The 21,940-nt window shown below is 36.2% G+C and overlaps 1 protein-coding gene across 1 annotated transcript in view; it reads left to right on the top strand.

Annotated features, from left to right (window-relative positions):
- The window catches only part of LOC150089619 (WD repeat-containing protein 11-like), a 334,891-nt gene that overhangs the window by 226,386 nt on the left and 86,565 nt on the right, over positions 1-21,940 (top strand). The window contains exons 20-21 of the mRNA XM_090390050.1: positions 718-858; positions 13,774-13,940. Of these exons, the coding sequence (XP_090246176.1) occupies positions 718-858; positions 13,774-13,940 (308 nt within the window). The remainder of the gene's footprint in view (positions 1-717; positions 859-13,773; positions 13,941-21,940) is intronic.

Here is a 21,940-nt window from a genome sequence, read left to right as displayed (position 1 = left end):
CCAATGTCAACAAATATCTTCTTTCGTATTCTCAACCTCCAACCCAAGCACGGTACTAAGTACTATAGGTTCTAATACCTCTCGTGTTTGGGGTTCACATAAAAAAAAAAAAAAAAAAAACTGTTATGGTGATTTTTGAAATCTACACATAAAAATTGGTTAGAAACAGCATTTAAGTTCTTGGATGTAAAAATCGTGTTGGCTAGTGTAATTTTCCTTGTATTTTCTGAAATTAAACTTTCATGACGAGTACATTGGGATTAGAACCAATCTGGTTAAAAATTATCAATCAGCAGAGGTTATCACTGTTTTGCTCTTTTTGTGGATTTCATAAAAGAAGTAGATATGTGCATTTGAAGAGTAAAACATGTGCCAGTCATAGTCTTAACCCTTTGAATACATCCACCAATTTCATGCATATAGCCAAGGAATCTCAAATCTTATTTGAGATTCAAGCTGAGAAGTGTTTATTTTCTATATCATCCTCAGTCATTTCCTTCAGTGGTCCAGATAGTCATAAATAACATAATTATGGTAATTATGGCAATCACAAAAGTAAAGAAAAAATGTTTCTGCTATCTATTTTAAAAATAATTGATAATTTATTTACAGAAGTTTTACTTGTATTTAAATCATATGTTTGTATTTTATTAACTGCTGTATTAGATAATTTTTAGCTGTTTATAAATTAAAACATACTAATTCTTTTAATTTCAGTCCCATGAACTGAACCAGACATCAGATTTTAATGGACACACAATGATAGAGAAAAATAAACAAAATTCAAGTGCATATAGGTTTTTTGAACAGCCTCTGGACACTGGTTATGACATATTTTGTGATAATAGTACTTACAAGGTATGTTTCTTTAGTGCTTTGTCTTTTTTTTTTTTGAAATGTGATTATAATTATATTTGGCTTCACAGAATGTGCCCATTAAAAATAGTTAAAAAAAAAACAAACAAACCAAGACACTTGTCTATTAATAGTTAAAAAAAAAAAAAAAAAACATTAAAATAACATCAAAAGATTTCATATGTGACATGATTCTCTTAAAAATAAGAAGCATTTCACTTCTAGAAAAGTTATAAAAACACTAATAATAATGGAAATTATGTCCACTTTTATTCTAGCCTTAAAACTGAAATTTTATGGCAATGTAAAGTAAGATGAGCTGTAAGCAGGTGAAGGATTTCATTCATGCAAAATGATAGAACTATTCCGTTTCTTTTTGCTCTCAGAAACCTACAAAAAATAAAAATCTTTTTAAAAAAGTATTTTATTGTAGTTTTAGTTTTCTCTTAAGTACCCAAGTATTGACAAATTTCCACCTATTGAAATACTTTCAAATAAACAGTACTCCCAAAACAAAGTAATATATTGCTATTATATTATAGCAGTGGTTTTCAACCGGAGTGCCGTGGCACACTAGGGTGCCGCAGCAACATTCTTGGGGTGCTGTGTAATTTGGGTTTAAGTTACTTAGTTATTATTATTATTTTGAAATTTATATATTTATTTCATTATGAAAAGGGTACAATATAAAGGGTACGGTACAATATCCATTGTACCGTATCTTTTTAATTTTGTGGTGATGTATAATTGATCTTTATTTAGTACCTCTATATAAAGAATAAAATTATTATATAGGTATATATTAAAAGGTTGAAAACTACTGTGTTAGTATTTCTTTTGGCCTAGGGGTGCCATGAAAAAATTATCGGGACAGTAAGGGTGCCGTGAACCGAGAAAGGTTGGGAACCTCTGTATTATAGTATCACCACATAGAGAGGTGTGTCAATAGTACTGCTACCTTATCAGAAAGTGGTTGAACTCCTTACCTCAACATTGACAGAACAGTTGATAAAAAATTTATCTTTTTCAGAGATACTATGTGGTGTTCCGGAGCAATATGGCCTTAGTTGCTAATGCTCCTAAAAACCAAATAACAAACAAACAAACATGTGGTGTTCATATTCATTCTTAGGTGCATTATAGCCTTAGTTGCTAATGCGCCAATAAAACTCAACAACCAACCATTCATTCTTACAAAAATATAAAGTAAATTGAGCTATAAATTACACTAAAACTACAGTAAAATGTTTTTGTCTTATTCTGGCTAAGGATAGTAAAAAGGACAGATGGTTCCATTATTTTACATGATTTTATATCTTTTGCTTATCTGCAGCTCCCCATATTTTATATTTTTGAGAGCATGAATTTCAGGTACTGTGTGCATCTCATAAATCTATTTTATCAACACTTTTGCCAGTTTTTTGAAATTTGATGTGATTCATTTTGAATTCTTTTATCTAATTCTTGACAAAATATAACTTGCTAAAATGGAGTAGCAAAAATTTAAAAAAATAGCTGAAGTATGGAAATGTGGAGGACAAGGCAGTTTTTGCACCAAATGTGTAATGGAAAGGATAAAATTACTGAATTAAGACCACTCTCAGCTATGTGCAGATTTATTTTCACAGGATAGAAACACTGTTATGGTGAACAACAGTGAGCTACTGGTTGTCAACAGTGGCATCTATGATGCAAGTTTGAAACATCAGATACCATGGGAAGCATATACAGAATGATTATTACAAAGTGACACTGGCTGACTGTCCTCTTCATCTGTGTTGAAAAGTTTAAAGTCTACTCAGCCGAAAGCTTTATGTATATTAAACCGTTCTTTGTATGTATGTTCTAAGTATATTAAACCGCTCTGAGGAACTATAATTTTCATTTTAATAATTACATGAAAGAATGTCTAAATAAATGTAACTCAAAAGAAAGAGATGAACTTTTAAAAAAAATATATACAGTCAGTCCTCGTATAACACGTGTTTACACTACATGAATTCGATCATACACGAATTATAAATAGGGGAACGATATCTTATATAACACGAACCGAATTTGCTTATGCATGATTCGCCTTGGTGTTTACAAGAAATGGCAGTCGAATGCAGAATCACCCCAACCGAACGCAACACGATAGGAATGAAGAGAAGATTTTGAAAATGTATTTGTTTTTTATATCAGTGAAGGGGAAACACATTTCACCATAATAACATAAAAACTAACACAATTCCAGCTATCGGTATAATCGCAAATGCAATTAGATTGAGTTTGCTACCAGTTTATAACAGATTCCACTAGCAGAAACGCAACTGGAAATTGTTTTTATTGTTTTATGGTAGTAACCCCTAGAAATGTGCTTTAGTAAAATGTGAGGTGTTAATAGTGTATCTCTGTCTTTACGGTGTTGTTTATTCAGTTGCTACATGCGCGCAGCTTTGTTTATGCATATCAAGCGTGCCTCCTTGTTTTGTAATTGTGCTTTATTCCCTAAAATGAGTAAAATACTTAAAAGGTGTGAAAAGGAAGCATCCTAGTGAAGACACTGCAGATTCAGAGAGAAAAAGAAAAGCAATATCGATAAACAGATGGACTGGGTCAAAAATTCTTACCCCGGGAAATTTATAGTGGCCTCATACTTTGGTTTATGGCCAAAATCACACCAGCCTTCGGCCCACCGGGGTTTTCCCGGTAAGGCTTATGGCCAGTCCGCCTCTGTCGATAGAGAAAAAAATATGAAATTGAATTGTGAAACACTTTGAGCGAAATGAAAGACCATGTGATATTGCACGTGCTACAGACCTAAATGAGGCAACGCCGAGAATTACAAAGAATGCAGAGAAAATAAAAACAACTTTCATAGCAGGAACAACTCAAAGTGTAATTAAAATCCATTAGATTAAGACACAAAGAATTGGAAGAGATGGAACGGCTGTCATCTGTTTGTATAGAAAATCAAATAAAAAACAAGTTTGCTTACGATAAAAGCATTAGCAATATTTTATTACGTAATAGTCGTAATAAAATATATAAGTATTTTATTACAATTATTTATTGCGTTTGGTAATGTTTTGGTTACAAATGTGTGTTCAATCTTGGGTGGTCGGCACCTAACCCTATTTTTCCCATAGGGCCCGTTGTTTATATTGCACGATTTTGCATTGTACGATGGTTTCTAGGAACACAACTATCGTGCTATACGAGGACTGACTGTATAGCAATAATATACAACGAAATATGAAAGGATTGGTTACAAGACAAGCAACACTAAACTGAAATGGAGAGCATCTTATTGTGTTATAGACCTCTGGGTAGGGGATGAAGAAAATGCATACTCTGAGTAGAGGTCATTAAGGGATGTTTGTGTCCTTAGTCAACAACCATGTTTTTGTTGCACGATATCTCATTCCTGGCTGCAGTCTAAGCTATTCTCTTAAGCAAAACTGATGTGGGCAGATATGGGGCAAAAGAAGATGGAGCAGGAACTGTGGAAAGAGTAGTGCCTGCTCCATCTTTTTCTGTTCACACTCCACTTACCTATGACAATGTTGAGGGGGGAGAGGACATTGCTTTCGAACATATGAACATCACTGTGGTCAACGAGGAGGTCTCCATAAACAAAGTGACACTTTGTAATAATGTTACAATGAGGAGGTCATGTTATCCAACAAAAAAACTTCTTTATATTTAACTATTTCATATATTTATTTTGTGTGCTGAATCCAGGGTGTCATTGTCAGTGGTGTTTTTCTCTAGTATCACTATTACAACATTTATATGTATTATATAAGTGTGTATCAATACTGTGATATGAGTCTGTACTTTTACTTATTTTATTTATTTTTTTGTAGTTTACTATGGCATCAAATGAAGTTGTAAATTGTCTCCAGACTCATTTTGCTGTGTTTGTGGATATTATATAGGTTCAAAGCAGATGAAACATAACATTATTGGTTTTGCAGTTATATATGAAGCAAGCCTATTTTGGAATGCCTATAGGTGATCAAGGCAAGTGGCAAGTGCTCATTTCTGTCATAGTAGTTGCAGGTTAACATTAGAGGGTGTTTAATCCCTGCTGAAGTAAAGCTATACATTTTACTGTATCTCAGATATGGAGAAAGCCTACAAACTACATCAAATTTCAAAAAACTGGCAAAACAGTTGATATAATGAATAGACTTATGTGAGATATACACAATACTTTTGTATGGTGGATATATCAAATTTTACGTCTCTGGATTGAATAGCTGTTAGTGCATCCCGACATTCTATCCTCTGTTACATCATTGCCACATAATGATGACCTGCCAGTTCCCAATCCATCTTTCAGAGAACAGTCTTCAGAATTGGATGATGAATCCAGCAAACAAGATAATTGAGATTGCACCTCAGAAGCCTGTTCCAAATGAAGTTGTAAGTTGTCTCCAGACTCATTTTTCTATGTTTGTGGATATTATATAAGTTCAAAGCAGATGAAACATAACATTATTGGTTTTGCAGTTGTATACGAAACAAGCCTATTCTGGAATGCCTATAGGTGATTAAAGTGTGACGTTTCCCTAATCTGCAAGAATTAAATAACTTAGTTAGGGATTTGGTTTCTAGGTTCTTGGTTTGGGATAATTACACTGACCACAAAAGACAAAGATGTTAAAATTTACATAAAAAATATAATATATATATATTGATTAACCCTAGAAAAGTTCTTACTTTTAAGTTATGTTTTTTTTTTTTTTTTTTTTTTCTCAGTTTTTATTTACTTTTAACAATGATTAATAATCTGTTCTTTACAAAAATTGAACATTTCTAATAACTCTGGTACAGTATTATTGCATATTTACTTTTCTTTCATTCTGGACAAACCATTGTCCAGATTGGATATACCTTTATCAATGATATTGATGAAGGTATATCAGGCTTAATGTCAAAGTTTGCAGATGATACAAAGGTTGGCAGGGTTGTTAATGACAGTAATGGCAGTGTGCTACTGCAACAGGATCTAGATAATTTGGGCAGATGGGCTAAGAAGTGGCAACTGAAGTTTAACCTTGACAAATGCAAAGTACTGCATATGGGTAGAAGTAACCCCAGAGAAACGTACCAACTGTGATACTACACTTAAGGTGGTAGAAAATGAAAAAGACCTGGGAGTAATTGTGCAGTCAGATATGAAGTTTTCTGAGCAATGCAGACAGGCTGCCAGGGCAGGTCATGGGGTTTTGTCAATGATATATAGGAATTTTGCTAGCAGGGAAAAGGAGGTGATTATCCTTCTGTATAAGGCAATGGTCAGGCCACGCCTTGAGTACTGCATACAGGTCTGGAGGCCTCATTTTAGGAAGGATGTAGATTTACTTGAGCGTGTACAGAGAAGGGCAACAAGATTGGTGAGGGGAATGAAGGGATCCTCTTACCAAGAGAGGCTTAAGTTCTGCAAATTGCAGTGGCTGGAGACTAGGCACCTGCGCGGTGATCTGATTGAGGTATATAAGGCCTTGAATGGGTTGAGCACGCTGAATTCTGATGGGATCCTTCCACTTGTTCAGATTACGAACCTAAGGGGGCATAAATTCAAATTAAGAAAAGACAGATGTAGAATAGATGTGCGGAAATTTGCCTTTAGCCAGCGGGTGGTTAATTGCTGGAACAAACTTCCATCTGTAGTTGTGGAAGTTGATAGGTTGAATAAATTTAAGGAGGAACTGGACAGGCATTTGGAGGGAATGGTGTGATTTTTTTTTTTTTTGCTGATGCTGCATAAGCTCATACATTTGCTTTCTTGCATCACATGCCACTACTACTACTATTGGTTCTATACAAAAACTAAGATCATAATTAGAATCAGCATACTGAAATCCATAAACACCATTAAATCACATTGGTCCACTGGGTATGAATGTCTTAATGTTGATGAGCCTGTGTAGATTCTTTATAAACAGAATAAATATCTTGTATTTACATTCATACGTGGATGAGCTTTTAGGGATGGGGTAAAGTTAGCAAAAATCTATCTAATATTAACTCTGAGAAATCATTTTATAAATTATTATAAATTTACACCCACACGAGTGGGCATAAATTTAAATTCGTAAAGGATGATTGTAAAATAGATGTGTGGATATTTGCACTATCAAAGAGTAATCAGTTTTTGGAATAAATGAATAAACTTCCACCTAGTGTTGTAGAAGTGGGTAGTTTGAATAAATTTAAGCAAGGTTTTGACAGATTTATTAGAAGGAATAGAGAAGTGAAGTGTGTTTATTTTTGGATGATGCTATGTAAGCATTGTTTATACAGTACCAATATGTATGGTATTATATTATTGTAATATTGTATGTTATTATACAGTATGTTATTCTGGGATCCATTTAAAGACTTAAAAACTTCAATCAGGCCATCTGGAAACTAGGCACCTGCCTAGTTTCCAGATGCTGCAATTTGCAGAAATGAAGTAATTCTTGATAAGAGTTCTCTTTCGTACCCTAATTAATCTTGTCTTTCTTGTCTGCACCTGTTTCAAAAGATCTACAGCCTTCCAAAAATGTAGCTTCTAGATCTGTATGCTGTACTAAAGCTGCAAATAACCATTCTCTTATACAATCGGATAATCACCATCTTGTCTGTGCAGAAAAAATTCCTATATATTGTTGACAGGACTTCATTTCAGACTGTACAATTAACCCCCCAGTCTTTTCTGCTTTCCACCAGCTTGAGTGGGGTGCAAACATATTCTAATAATATACCATCCCAATGGTATGTTATTCTGAGATTACTACTACCCAAATGCAGTACCTTGCATTTATATTGACTGCCACTTCTCAATCAATCTGCTTAATAATAGTAACTTGCCCCGATAGCACCTTGATTGAATTTTTACAGCAGTTGTTCATGTGAAACAGTGTGGAAGACTGTACTGAAATCTAAGTATATATGACATCAAAATTATTATTTTTTTTTCCATCCCATTCTTTGTTACCGCACATCCTCATTAATTCAATATTAGATTATTCAAAATGCAATGTATTTCGAGGTCACTACAGTTCCCTGACCAATAATATAGGGTTTCATATGCATTTTAGGATGAATTATTAAAAATATATCTACAACAAATTCAAAATTTGAATTGGATCTCACACTTTTTCTAATTCAAAAAGACTGCCAAAACTAACAAAAAGGCAACACCGTTAAAACAAAATTTATTGGATCTATAACAAAAATTTGCCAAACCACTGCATATAGTATTGTTATACTGTATACAGCAATCTCACAGGAGGAGCAACGTGCTCCCCAGCAGTATAGACAAAAAAAAAAAAAAAAAAAAAGAAAGTATTGAGTGTTATTATTCAAACTAATGTGTTGATTCTATGCTGCCTACTGATATGGATTTTGTGTTATCATGTAACAAGTTACATTTTCAACTGAAAGTTTCTCTTGCAAACATTGCTTGGTTGCTAGCTTAGATTCAATACATTTATTCACCACTTGGCACAAAGTCACTAATTAAGGTTACCTGTTGAGTTGATGAAACCAAATAGATTAAAACAGGCCACAATAATTTCTTCAAGTCCTTAATGAATTCGTCTACTGGGTGATGTTGTTCAATTATAAATGATATTGGTTACTTTAGGTTGACTCGTGAAAAATGTAGTTTGGTTTTAAAGAATGTAAGCATATTTGTTGTAATGGGGGTTTGATGGCACATAAGCTGCTTTGACTATAATGCAAATGTAAGCATAAGGTCTGTTACTGTCATAGGAGGCAAATGGTCTTCCCCAGCATATGCGTGTGTGTTGTATTGTTATTTTTCAAACTATTTCAATACATACAATGAAATAGTACCTTACTTCTTTACTTCATCTTCGTTAAAATTCAGTAAGTGTCCAAATATTGACCACCCATTGGGACTCTGTATACCTGTTGTGAGAATTTATCCTCAGGAATAAAATAATTGGCAGCTAAAAGAGCATCCAGTGTTCTAATTATGTTTTTCTGTTAATGCAGTCCAGGCAGCCAAAGTATTGTTAGCATATTTTTGCTGAAGAAAAAAAAAATCCTCCCCTCCTTTTCCCCCACTCATCTAACCCACCTGAACTATAAGCTCTACAGGCCCTCAACTATGAGAATCGGTATTTACAAACCCAGAGTATCTGAGTGAAAAAAAAAAAAAAAAAAGTGTCTGCTTTTCTTCATTAATCTTTGTTATGGGTTATAATTTTCTCTTAATTTCCATCTTTCAAAATTACAGTAATTCAAGGGTGACCAAGGTACTATTTTGGTTCTTTCACTATTAATTCAGTAATAATATCTATTGCCTTCTGGGTTGCATCATCATTCTTTTCTCTTCTCAAATAATCCAATGGTATGGTCCCTATATATAGTTGATTGATATAGTTTATCTCTCTGAGGAAGGCACTTGGAAAAGTTTAGTATCCAATTTCACATCCACTTCTGCTTCGTTATTAAATGCGGAATAATTCCATTCTGTCTGGAGAAGTTTTTTTAGACTTCGGTCTGCTATGAAATTAGCATTAGCAAAGGCACATGATGCAAGAAAGCAAGCTTATATAGCATCAGCCAAAAAAAAAAAAAAAACACTCCTTATTTCACCCATCCCCTTGCTCCAAATGTTTGTCAAGTTCTGCCTTGAATCTGTTTAAGCTATCAACTTCTACGACAGATGGAAGTTTGTTCCAGCAATCAACCACCTGCTGGCTAAAGGCAAACTTCCGCACATCTGTCCTACAACCGTCTTTCCTCAATTTGAATTTATGCCCTCTCAGGCAATTATTCTGAGCAAGAGGAAGAATTCCATCAGCATTCAGCATGCTCAAACCATCCAGCACTTCATACACCTCAATCAGATCACCTCGCAGGTGCCTAGTCTCCAGACACTGTAATTTGCAAAACTTAAGCCTTTCTTCATAAGAGCAACCCTTTATTCTGTTCACTAATCTTATTGCCCTTCTCTGTACTCGTTACAACACTCTACATCCTTCTTAAAATGAGGCCTCCAGACCTGTATATAGTACTCAAGGTGTGGCCTGACAATTGCCTTATACAAGAGGATAATCACCTCCTTATCCCTGCTAGAAAAATTCCTGTATATCATTGACAAGACACCATGAGCTACTCTTGCAGACCGTCTGCACTGCTCAGAAAAGTTCATATCTGCCTGCACAATTATCCCCAGGTCCTTTTCATTCTCTACCACTGTCAGTGTGGTACCACAGAGTGGATACGCTACTCTGGGATTACTGCTTCCCATATGTAGCACTTTACATTTGTCAATGTTAAACTTCATTACCACCTCTCAGCCTGTCTGTTCAACTTTTCTAGATCCTCTTGCAGCAGTGTACTGTCATTAGTGTCGTTACAACCCTGCCAACCTTCATATCGTCTACAAACTTGGACATTAAGCCTGATATACCATTATCAATCTCATTTATAAATGCAGAAAACAACACTGAACCCTGATGGACTCCTCTAATAACATTAGTCCACGAAGAGCAGTGTCCATTGATTACCACTCTCTGTCTTCTCCCACTCAACCATCCCTTTATCCATAGCAGCAATTTGCCTCCAATGCCACACTGCTCCAATTTGTGCAGCAGTCTTCCATGTGCAACAGTATCAAAGGCCTTTCTAAGATCCAAATATATGATATCAAAGTTATTCTTTGCATCCAGTTCCTTTGTGACTACATCATAGTATCCAATCAAATTAGTCAGACAGACTTCCCCTTAACAAACCCATGCTGTGTCTGAGCTAAATGAAGTCTTGTCTAGATGATCCTGCAGTGCTTCTTTAACCAGTGTCTCCATTAATTTCCCTGGAACAGAAGTTAACTAACAGGTTTGTAATTACCCGTGTCTCCCTTTGATCCTCCTTTAAATTTGGATTGGGGTCACATTTGCACATCTCCAGTCCATGGGTACCTCCCATGAGTCCAGGGAAGCTCTCATAATTATGGCTAAGGGTTTGCTTACTTCCTTTTCCACCTCCTTTAACTGGATAGATTCCATCCATCCCAGGTGCCTTTCTTATGTTTATCTTCAACAATTTCTCCTCCACTTTACTCTCAGTTATTACAAGATTATCTAAGCTTACTGCCAGATTTGAATACACCTCTGGCATTCCACTCCCTGAATAACTCCTCATGTGTGAATGTAGATGCAAAATATTCATTTAGTTTGTTAGCTACCTGAGTAGGATCATCAACAGTTGAACCATCGATATCAAGTGGACCAATCTGATTCATCCCCTTCCTTCTAGAGTTTACATAAGTAAAGAACTCTTTGCTGTTTTTCTTTGCATCCTTTACCAAAGATTTCTAGTAATCTGCCTTTGCCTGCCTAACCTCCTTTGTAACTTGGTTACAGACCAGCTTATATTTATCATAGGCTTCTGTCACATGTTAATTTATATGTATCCCATGCATTTTTCTTCTGTCACAGGTGTAATTAGTTCATCTGACATCCATTTAGGCCTAAATCTTGAACAATATTTCTTTGTTTGTGTGAAAAGCCTAGTAGCTTCCAAGATTAATTGGGCGCCTTCATAGCCAGGTGGGAAGGAGCAGCAGTGCGTAGCACACGCTTCTTGATTAGACCGGGGTTTGAACCCGTCACCACCAAATATGGAGGATGCGGAAAGGTCAGGGAATGACCACCGCATATTCCCAGAGCAATATGGCCTTAGTTGCTAATGCTCCTAAAAACCAAATAAACAAACAAACCAAGATTAATTACTTGAATGCTTCCCATCTAGAATTTGCTGTTGATAGCATTAGCATTAGTAGAGGCATTTGATGCAAGAAAGCAAGCTTATGCAGCATCAGCCAAAAAAAAAAAAAACCCACTTCCACTTCACCCCTCTGTTCGTTCAAAATACCTGTCCAGCTGAGCCTTAAACTTATTTAGGCTATCAACCTCCACCACAAGGGATGGCAGTCTGTTCCACCAACCAACCACCCGCTGGCTAAAGGCAAATTTCCGCACGTCTATCCTACATCTGTCTTTCCTCAATTTGAATTTATGCCCTCTCAGGTGATTTTTCTGAGCTAGAGGAAGAATCCCATCAGCATTGAGCATGCTTAAACCATTCAAGGCTTTATACACCTCTATCAGATCACCTCGCTGGTGCCTAGTCTCCAGACACTGTAATTTGCAAAACTTAAGCCTTTCTTCGTAAGAGCACCCCTTTGTTCCATTCACTAATCTTGTTGCCCTTCTCTGTACTCGTTCCAGCAGCTCTACATCCTTCTTGAAATGAGGCCTCCAGACCTGTATACAGTACTCTGAGTGTGGCCTGACCATTGCCTTATACAATGGAATAATCACCTCCTTATCCCTGCTGGAAAAATTCCTGTATATCATTGACAAGACACCATGAGCTACTCTTGCAGCCCGTCTGCACTGCTCAGAGAACTTCATATCTGCCTGCACAATCACCCCCAAGTCCCTTTCATTCTCTACCACTGTCAGTGTAGTACCACAGAGTTGATACGTTGCTCTGGGGTTGCTACATCATCATCATCATCATCATCAATTGGTCCCACCGTATAGAAATTAAATACTGTCTCAGACTACCATAGTTGCCTTTACGAAAGCAAAAACCCTTCCCTTTACCCCTAATGGTAGTTACCTCTTTGAGTAAATCCCACTTCAGCACACTGTGATCACTGCCACCTAGTGGTTTCTTTATCTGCAGATTCTTGCATGAAGAATCACTACTGATAATCAGATCAAGAGTATTACTCCCTCTAGTTGCCTCCCGAACATGCTGCTGTAGAAAACAATCATCCAATAAATCCACAAAAGCTTTGCTAGTGTGTGAGTGACCAACCCACAAATTCCAGTCAATCTCTGGGAAATTAAAATCCCCCTTTATAAGACACTGTGATTTACTGGCCCACTCTATATCTCTGCACAATTGCTCATTATACTCATCAGATTCATTTGGCCTATAACACACCTACTCTCATTTTTTCTTTCCCACTGCTTATAATAGACACACTAGTCTAGATAATGTATTATGAACCCAATGAAATTGGGTTCATAATACATTATCTAGACTAGTGTGTCTCACAAATATAGGAAGCAAGCTATCTTTTTTCAGTGAAATGGAATCACTGCACATCATAGGAAGAGTTTAGCTGCAGACGCCTCCTTAGCCAGGTGGGCAGGAGCAGCAGTGCGTAGCACATGCTTCTTGATTTGACCGGGGTTCGAGGCAGTGACCACCAAATACGGAGGATTCGGAAAGGTCAAGGAATGACCACCGCATGTCCCGTAGCAATATGGCCTTAGTTGCTAATGCTCCTAAAAACCAAATAACAAACAACAAACTTTAGCTGCAAAAGGTATAAAAACCTATTCTTAAATAAACACTTTTTTTTTTTATGGTGACTCCAAATACAAAAGATATTAGTACTTGCACTACTCTATATATGGGTTAAGAATTGACTTGATAAAGCTGTTAAAATTTTTTATTATATTAAATCTCAACTAGAGAAATCAGATTTCAGTATTTTCTGTGAAAAATCGGAAATTAACACCAACACTTGCTTTTTATTTCCTGAAGTTTTTGGCTTTCATTGGGAAAGTTTTCAGTAGACTTATTATAATTAGAATGGCCAAATGAATTTTGGGACATTTACCGAATTCAGTATGAGCCGTAGAAGATTTCACTGCATTTAGTACAAGCCAAAGAATATTTCTCAACTTTTTTTTTTTTTTCTTTTTGTCTTGCTATGTGCTAATTATGAAAATAGTATTTAGAAGTAGTAATTGATTTTTTTAAGAGATAATGTAATAGTGTTTTTTCATATAAATTGTTTAAATAACACTTGTTTCCTTTAGCAACAAAGATAATGACTGTTAGCACCTAATCTGTTAAATTTTGTAACATAATATCTAGAGACTCCAGTTAGATCGTGCAGCGCTACATGTGTGTAAAAGTACAAGCTATTATCAGAATCAGAAGTGTGCAGAAAACTTATTGCTCTTGGGACAGAGAGAAAAAGCAGTTCATTTGCTATTAGAAACAGAATGTGATAATGAAAATTTCTATGTAGACTGCCTGAGGTAAATTCATCTGTTCAGATATATGAAAGAATATTTTTGTTTAAAATTTTGTGAATGTGATTAATGGAATTTGTTCAAATCTGTGATTTCTGTATTAGGATGTATAGAATAGTACACATTCTTGGATGTATAATATTCTATTATTTTTAATATAATGATTTTTAATGTAATAATAATTCTTCATATTACCCTGCAGGGATTGACAGTCTGCAGCACTCTTTTTGTGTGGTTATACCAAAAATATATTTGAGGTGTAAGTTGTACTCTGTGGCACTGAAAATCTGGCAGCCCTTAATAATTCAATATGCATGTAGTCACAATGAATATGTGAACTCCACTGGCCTCAGCCAGCTAGAGAATATTTGGAAATTTATTAGTATTTGGTAAAGGACGTGGCAAATGGAACTGATTGTGATGTTGTTGGGCCAGACTATGAATATTTCAGGGAAAAAATGAGTGACCTCCATGCATGCTGAATCACAAACTGACTCCATTAATGACTTGGATATTTCCACAATTGCCTGCCGCCAAAAAGCTGTTTTGATACTCAGCCATCTAAGAAGCTGCCAATGTTTCTTAGGATCTATATAATTGCTTTATATAGATGACTCTCTGTGCTATATATATAAAGTGATTCTCAAGTGACTGTTCTTGTTTAGTTCTACACATTTTTCTTTAGTTTACATTAATAAAATATTTTGTTTTACAAGCAGTAAGCAAGATCTTGAAAGGAGAATTACTTCTCTCACTCTCTCTACTAACCCCAACCAACCTTTGTACCACTTGGTTACTCTCGCAGCAGTGCTCATGCCTCTCCATAGAAGAGTTGGTAACCTGAAAATATGTTTGCCTTCCAGGGCCAAAACGAGAAAGTGGACCACTCTAATCATGACACTTCTGGGTTGAATAACTCAAATCGGTCTAACTGTAAATACAAGAATCCAGTCGTATATTCTGCCAAATATAAAAAAAAATATGAAAAAATTAAAGCTATCATGCACCTTGTAATTCATCCTATTCAAGACAAGTCTTTGACCACACTCTCAAAATTACCATACCACCAGGTCCATCACTGCAGGGAGGGGGGGGGGGGGGTATGTTGCAACAAATGACTTTGTGGTTGTCAAAAATCATGTGGGGACAATACAGTAATTTGGCAACAGAGCTAAGAATTTATAATTTTGCCTCTGCTTTCACCCTTTAAAGTGCAGTAGTACTCGGAGAGTTTAATAATATCACCTAAAACAATACAGAGATTAAAATTAAGAGTTTCACTAGTCAAAGTTTCAAATGTATAGTAGTAAGATATCTAAAAAAATCAAAAGCTTTGGCAGAATTGTTACTGTTTATCCTCATGCCACCTTGAGTGCTTCTCAAGGTATGCTGAGTGAGATCTCTCTTGAATCTGTCAGAAGAAAAATTCCAAACAAAACTACAAAACCAAAGAATAATAGTTGTGGAGTGACTACTTACCAAGTGAGACAATATTTTGGTTTCTGCTTGGAACATAATCCTCACTTTTGATTCTCCCAGTCCTCCAACATCTTCAAAGCTGGATACCTTAATTGTCCCAGAAGGCCTTAAATTCCTAACCTGACTCAATGTTTTAAATGGCAAAGATATGGCCATTTCCAAAATGTCTGCCAAGGCTGAGCCATTTATGCTGCTTGTAGTTCACATGAACACATGCAAACTGTATAGGCAAACCAACTGAAATGACTAAACTGCAGCAAAAAACACACTGCATTCTCTAGATGCCTCATCAGAAAAGATGAAAAGAAGATCCAGATTTTTTTCAATATGATGGTATAATGATGTTATTGCATATCAAAAGGAAATAATCAATTGAAGCTCATACTATTGTTAGCCATGTTTGCTCCAGTTGTTCAGAAACAGATGTCAATTTCCATGCAACTAGATCTTACATTCCCTCCTAATAAATCATTATCGGATTGAACTTGGTATGCTATCACCAAGTCCAATCCGATACCAAAGATGAATCTTTATAGGGAGATCCAGTTATTGAAATTTTTACAGAAATGATGGACATAGAAGAAAATTCCTGAAATGAAAACTCAAACCTGATTCACAGAAAACTTCAGCTCTTCAGAAACCGACCGAGGGCCGTACTAACACATCCATCTTCATTGGAACTGTAGAGGATATCATGGCAATGTTGATGATGTTTGGGATCTCTTGCTTCAATATAGTTCTTCTACATTTTATTCTCCATCAACACTTTATTTACATCACTTAGAAACCACACAATCTGTAGGAAAGATCATTGTTCAAACAGTGCAAATGACTCAGCCCATGGAGGAGTTGCCATACTGATGAACTTGGCTTTTTCTGTATTATTTTAATTTAGTTGAGAAAAATATATTTATGAAGGCATCCATTGGATCACTTGTGACTTGAGTCCCAAGTCACAAGTGATCACTATTCTACTCTATGATGCTTTAAGCTTGCCATTCACAAATTTACCATTGCTGAGGGTGTCGAGAACCAAATCATTGAGAATGGCAAGGTTTATTGCACTAATTAATATTGCATTCTTGTCAACATTTGTATCTTTCTTTGGCTTTCCATTATCTAGGCAAAATTCAGCAGGTGAGTGGTCTCTTCCAAGTTTTTCTTGGCAGACTTGATGAAAATGTAAATAAAGATACTTTTACTTATATTGATAAGACTGTAGTTTGAATGGTTTATTGCACAACAAAATTTAGAAAATACACAGTACAGGTGATGGGGAAGAGAAATTCGCTGGAAAAAAAATATTTTCAAATAGTACTGCAAGGATAAAATATGATAAAAGCATTATGCAAGTTACTGAAGGGCTTGCTCCACATGTTATCTATCATTTTCATGATGGCATTGAAGGTTAACAATTTCAAAAGTGGAACATAACATATCTTGAAGAATGTTACATAACATATTAGCATTAGTAGTAGTACTAGTGGTATGTGATGCAAGAAAGCAAGTTTTATGAGCTTATGCAGCATCAGCCAAAAAAAAAAAAAATCACACCATTCCCTCCAAATGCCTGTCCAGTTCCTCCTTAAATTTATTCAACCTATCAACTTCCACAACGACAGGTGGAAGTTTGTTCCAGCAATTAACAATTGCTGGAACTAAAGGCAAATTTCCGCACATCTATTCTACATCTGTCTTTTCTTAATTTGAATTTATGCCCCCTTAGGTTTGTAATCTGAACAAGTGGAAGGATCCCATCAGAATTCAGCGTGCTCAACCCATTCAAGGCCTTATACACCTCAATCAGATCACCATGCAGGTGCCTAGTCTCCAGAAACTGCAATTTGCAGAACTTAAGCCTTTCTTCGTAAGAGCACCCCTTTGTTCCCCCTCACCAGTCTTGTTGCCCTTCTCGGTACTCGTTGTAGCAACTCTACATCCTTCCTAAAATGAGGCTTCCAGGCCTGTACGCAGTACTCGAGGTCTGGCCTGACACCATTGCCTTATACAAAGGGATAATCACCTCCTTATCCCTGCTCACAAAATTCCTCTATATCATTGACAGGACCCCATGACCTACTCTGTCAGTCTGTCTGCACTGCTCAGAAAACTTCATATCTGACTGCACAATTACTCCCAGGTCTTTTTCATTTTCTACCACCTTAAGTGTAGTACCACACAGTTGGTACTTTTCTCTCAGGTTACTTCTACCCATATGCAGTACTTTGCTGTCAAGGTTAAACTTCAGTTGCCACTTCTTAGCCCATCTGCCCAAATTATCTAGATCCTGTTGCAGTAGCACACTGCCATTATTGTCATTAACAACCCTGCCAACCTTTGTATCATCTGCAAACTTATACCTTCATCAATATCATTGATAAATATACAAAACAACAGTGGACCCAACACCGAACCCTGTGGGACTCCACTAATAACATTAGTCCATGAAGAGCAGCACCCATTGATTACCACCCTCTGTCTTCTCCTACTTAACCATCCTTGTATCCATTGTAGCAACTTACCCTTAATACCATTCTGCTCCAATTTGTACAATAGTCTTCCATGCGCAACAGTGTCAAAAGCTTTCCCGAAATCCAAATATATGATATCAATACATCAGTAGTGAATGATGCAAGAAAGCAAGCTTATACAGCATTAGCCAAAAAAAAAAAAATAAATAAATAAAAAAATATATATATAATATATATATTTTTTTTTTTTTTTTTTATGTAAATCTTGTGTATTATAGTGAAAAGTCATTGTCTGGCCATTTAGCTAATGGAAGGCAAAATTAGAAAGGAAATTAGGATAAAAATAAACTCTCCCCTTGTATTGCACTAATAGCTCAGAATGTGGAAGAAATTTAGATGTAGAAAAGTAAACAGTATATGATTGAAGAATATAAAGCTGGTGCTCAAGTTGTCTGGGAGTGCAATTTCCTGTCTGCATTAGTAACGGCCCTGGACATGGTAGGAATATGCATTCAGAAGTGGTTGTCTGTATACCTATATACACCAAATTCTTATACCTAAAATTAAAATTATACAGTACTTCAAATTAAAATTTTATTTAACATTACTGTATACTCTTATACTTCTGTTGTTATAATTTTAAACTAAGCTTTTAAACTTAAAACAAACTCTAAACATATGTATAATAAAAGAATAATAGTATTAAGAAGCTAAGTAATCATGGAGGGTGGAGAATAACAGTACCAAAAATAAGATAACGTTGATTGTGGATCAGGGACTGTGTGTGTGTGTGTGTGTGTGTGTGTGTGTGTGTGTGTGTGTGTGTGTGTGTTGAAAACAGAAGCAAGACCATTGCCATCTTTCTCATAATTTCGGTGGATGGCCTCTGATGAAGACACTGAAATTGTGAAAAACACTGCAATATAATCTTATTTTGGTCGCCTTTTCATTTCTTATTTTAATTTCTTGCCAACTATCTGTCTCTCTCTTTTTCATATCTTACCATATATCTCTACATTCCTTATCCATTTAGTCGAGATGACTTCTGGTGTATACCGCAGATTCAATAGGATTTAAACAAAAATCTTCTTCACACTTTCTACTTACTATATATTTATATATGCATATGTCCCATTTCACCAATTAATTCCCTCCATAGTTTTAGTTCTTTCTTGAATTTATTTAAGCTATTAACTTGAGTGATTCTTGCATTGCTTATATTGAAATCAGAAGCAGCCTGGAAAGCAAGGTGCTGGGGATTTCAAGGACTTCTAGGAGTCATCATGGAACAAGTTAGGGTAACTAAGAGTAAATAAATCCGGTTATATTAAAGGAGGCCGCAAAGAAAGCAAGCCAACCCTTAGCCATGATTATGAGAGTATCCTTGGACTCAGGCAAGGTTCCCACGGACTAAAGTTGTGCAAATGTATTCCTAATTCACAAAGGATATCATTGAGTGACAAGTAATTACAAACCAGTTAAACTTCTTTTCCAGCAAAAATAGTGGAGTCACTGGTTAAAGAAGCATTGCACGATCATCTAGACAATACCACAGGTATAGTTCAGACACAGCATGGGTTTGTGAAGGGAAGTCTTGTCTGACCAATTTGATTGGATACTGTGATGTGGTCACAAAGGAACTGAATGCAAAAAATTTGATATATATTTGGATTTTAGGAAAGCTTTTAATATTGTTGCACATGGAAGACTAGTGTACAAATTGGAGCAGTATAGTTTTATGGGCAAGTTGCTGCTACGGATAAAGAATGGTTGAGTGGGAGAAGATAGAGAGTGGTAATCAATGGGCATTGCTCTTTGTGGACTAATGTTATTAGTGGAGTACTCCAGGGTTTCGTGTTGAGCCCATTGTTGTTTTGCATATTTATTAATGATATTAATGAAGATATATCAGGCTTAATGTCCAAGTTTGCAGACAAAAGAAGATTGGCAGTGTTGTGAAGACAGTAATGACAGTATGCTACTGATACAGGATCTGGAAAAGTTGAGCTGATGGGCTGAGAAGTGGCAATTGAAGTTTCACATTGACAAATGCAAAGTACTGCATATTGATAGAAGTAACCCGAGAGAAAAGTACCAACTGTGTGGTACTACACTTAAGGTGGTAGAAAATGAAAAAGACCTGGGTGTAATTGTGCAGTCAGATATGAAGTTTTCTGAGCAGTGCAGACAGGCTGCAAGAGTAGCTCATGGGATTTTATCACTGATATACAGGAATTTTGCTAGCAGGGATAAGACTGTGATTATCTCTTTGTATAAGGGCAACCCCTTGTGCCTGGGATGTGCCAAACCCATACTCACATCTGGTGAGTATGGGCTTGGCACATCCTGGGTTCTGAGCTGGATATCATCATCATTCTTCTCTTTCTTGGTGATTCCCTTCTACTTCTGACTCTCTCTCTCTCTCTCTCTCTCTCTCTCTCTCTCTCTCTCTCTCTCATTCTCTCTCTCAGGGTATTTTTTTTTTTTTTGGCTGGTGCAGCATAAGCCTCGGGCTTCCTTGCACTATGTGGCTAGTAATAATAATAATAATAATGTTTAGGTGACACCTTGAGTACTCCATACTGATCCGGATGCCTCATTTTAAGAATGATGTAGGGCTAATGGAATGAGTACAGAGAAAAGCAATGAGATTGGTCAGTGGAACAAAAGGTTGCTCTTAACAAGAAAGGCTCAGAAGTAGTAGTAGTAGTAGATGCGTGTGATGCAAGAAAGCAAGCTTATTGTAGCATCAGCAAAAAAAAAAAAAATTCACTCAGCCCATTCCCTGTAAACGCTTGTCCAGTTCCACCTTAAATTTATATAAGCTAACATCTTCCACAATGACAGATGGAAGTCTGTTCCAGCAATCAACTAACCATTGGCTAAAGGCAAATTTCTGCACATTTATTGTACAACTGTCTTTCTTCAGTTTCAATTTATTCCTCCTCAGGTTTGCAATCTGAACAAGAGAAAGAATTCCATCAGAATTGAGCCTGCTCAACCCATTCGAGGCCTTATACACCTCAATCCGATCACTTTGCAGGTGCCTAGTCTCCATACGCTGCAGTTTGCATATCTTAAGCCTTTCTTAGTAAGAGACACTATTGCCTTATACAAAGGGATAATCACCTCCTTTTCCCTACTAGCAAAATTCCTGTATATCATTGCAATACCCTGTGACCTGCTCTGGCAGCCTGTGTGCATTAATCCGGAAACTTAATATCTGACTGCACAATTACTCCTAAACCTTTTTCATTTTCTACCACCCTAACTGTAGTACCACTCAGTTGGTACATTTCTTTGGGGTTACTTCTACCCATATGCAGATCTTTGCATTTGTCAATGTTAAACTTCTGTTGCCACTTCTCAGCCCATCTGCCCAACTTTTCTAGATCCTGTTGTAGTAGCACACTGCCATTACTGCCAACCCTGCCTACCTAATCATCTGCAGATGATTAGGTAAGCAGATTAACAACCTGATCATCTGCAGACTTCAATATTATCCCTGTTATACCTCCATCAATATCATTTATAAATATACAAAACTACAGTGGGCCTAACACTGAACCCTGGGTGACTCCACTAATAACATTATTCCACGAAGAGCAGCATCCATTGATTACCACTCTGTTTTCACCCTTTTATCCATTGTAGCAACTTGCCCATAATACTGTACTGCTCTAATTTGTACAGTAGTCTTTCAACAATATCAAAAGCTTTCCTGAAATCCAAGTATATGTTATCAAAATTATTTTTTGCTTCCAATTCCTTTGCAACCACATAGTATCCAATCAAATTTGTCAGACAAGATTTCCCTAAACAAACCCATGCTGTGTCTGAATTATTAATGCAGTCTTGTCTAGATAAGCCTGCAATGCTTCTTTAACCGATGACTCCATTATTTTAACCGGAACAGAAGTTAAACTAACTGGTCTGTCATTCTGCAAATTGCAGCACTTGCTTGATGATCTGATTGAGGTGTATAAGGCCTTGAATCGTTTAAGCATGCTTAATGCTGATGGAAATTCCTCTTACACAGATTACACTCCTGAGGAA

Source organism: Mastigoproctus giganteus, chromosome 2 (assembly GCF_048544385.1).
Source record: "Mastigoproctus giganteus isolate SK-2022 chromosome 2, ASM4854438v1, whole genome shotgun sequence".
Classification (NCBI taxonomy): domain Eukaryota; kingdom Metazoa; phylum Arthropoda; class Arachnida; order Uropygi; family Thelyphonidae; genus Mastigoproctus; species Mastigoproctus giganteus.
Note: the sequence above shows the minus strand (reverse complement) of the source record. Positions and strands in the feature narration are given on the sequence as shown.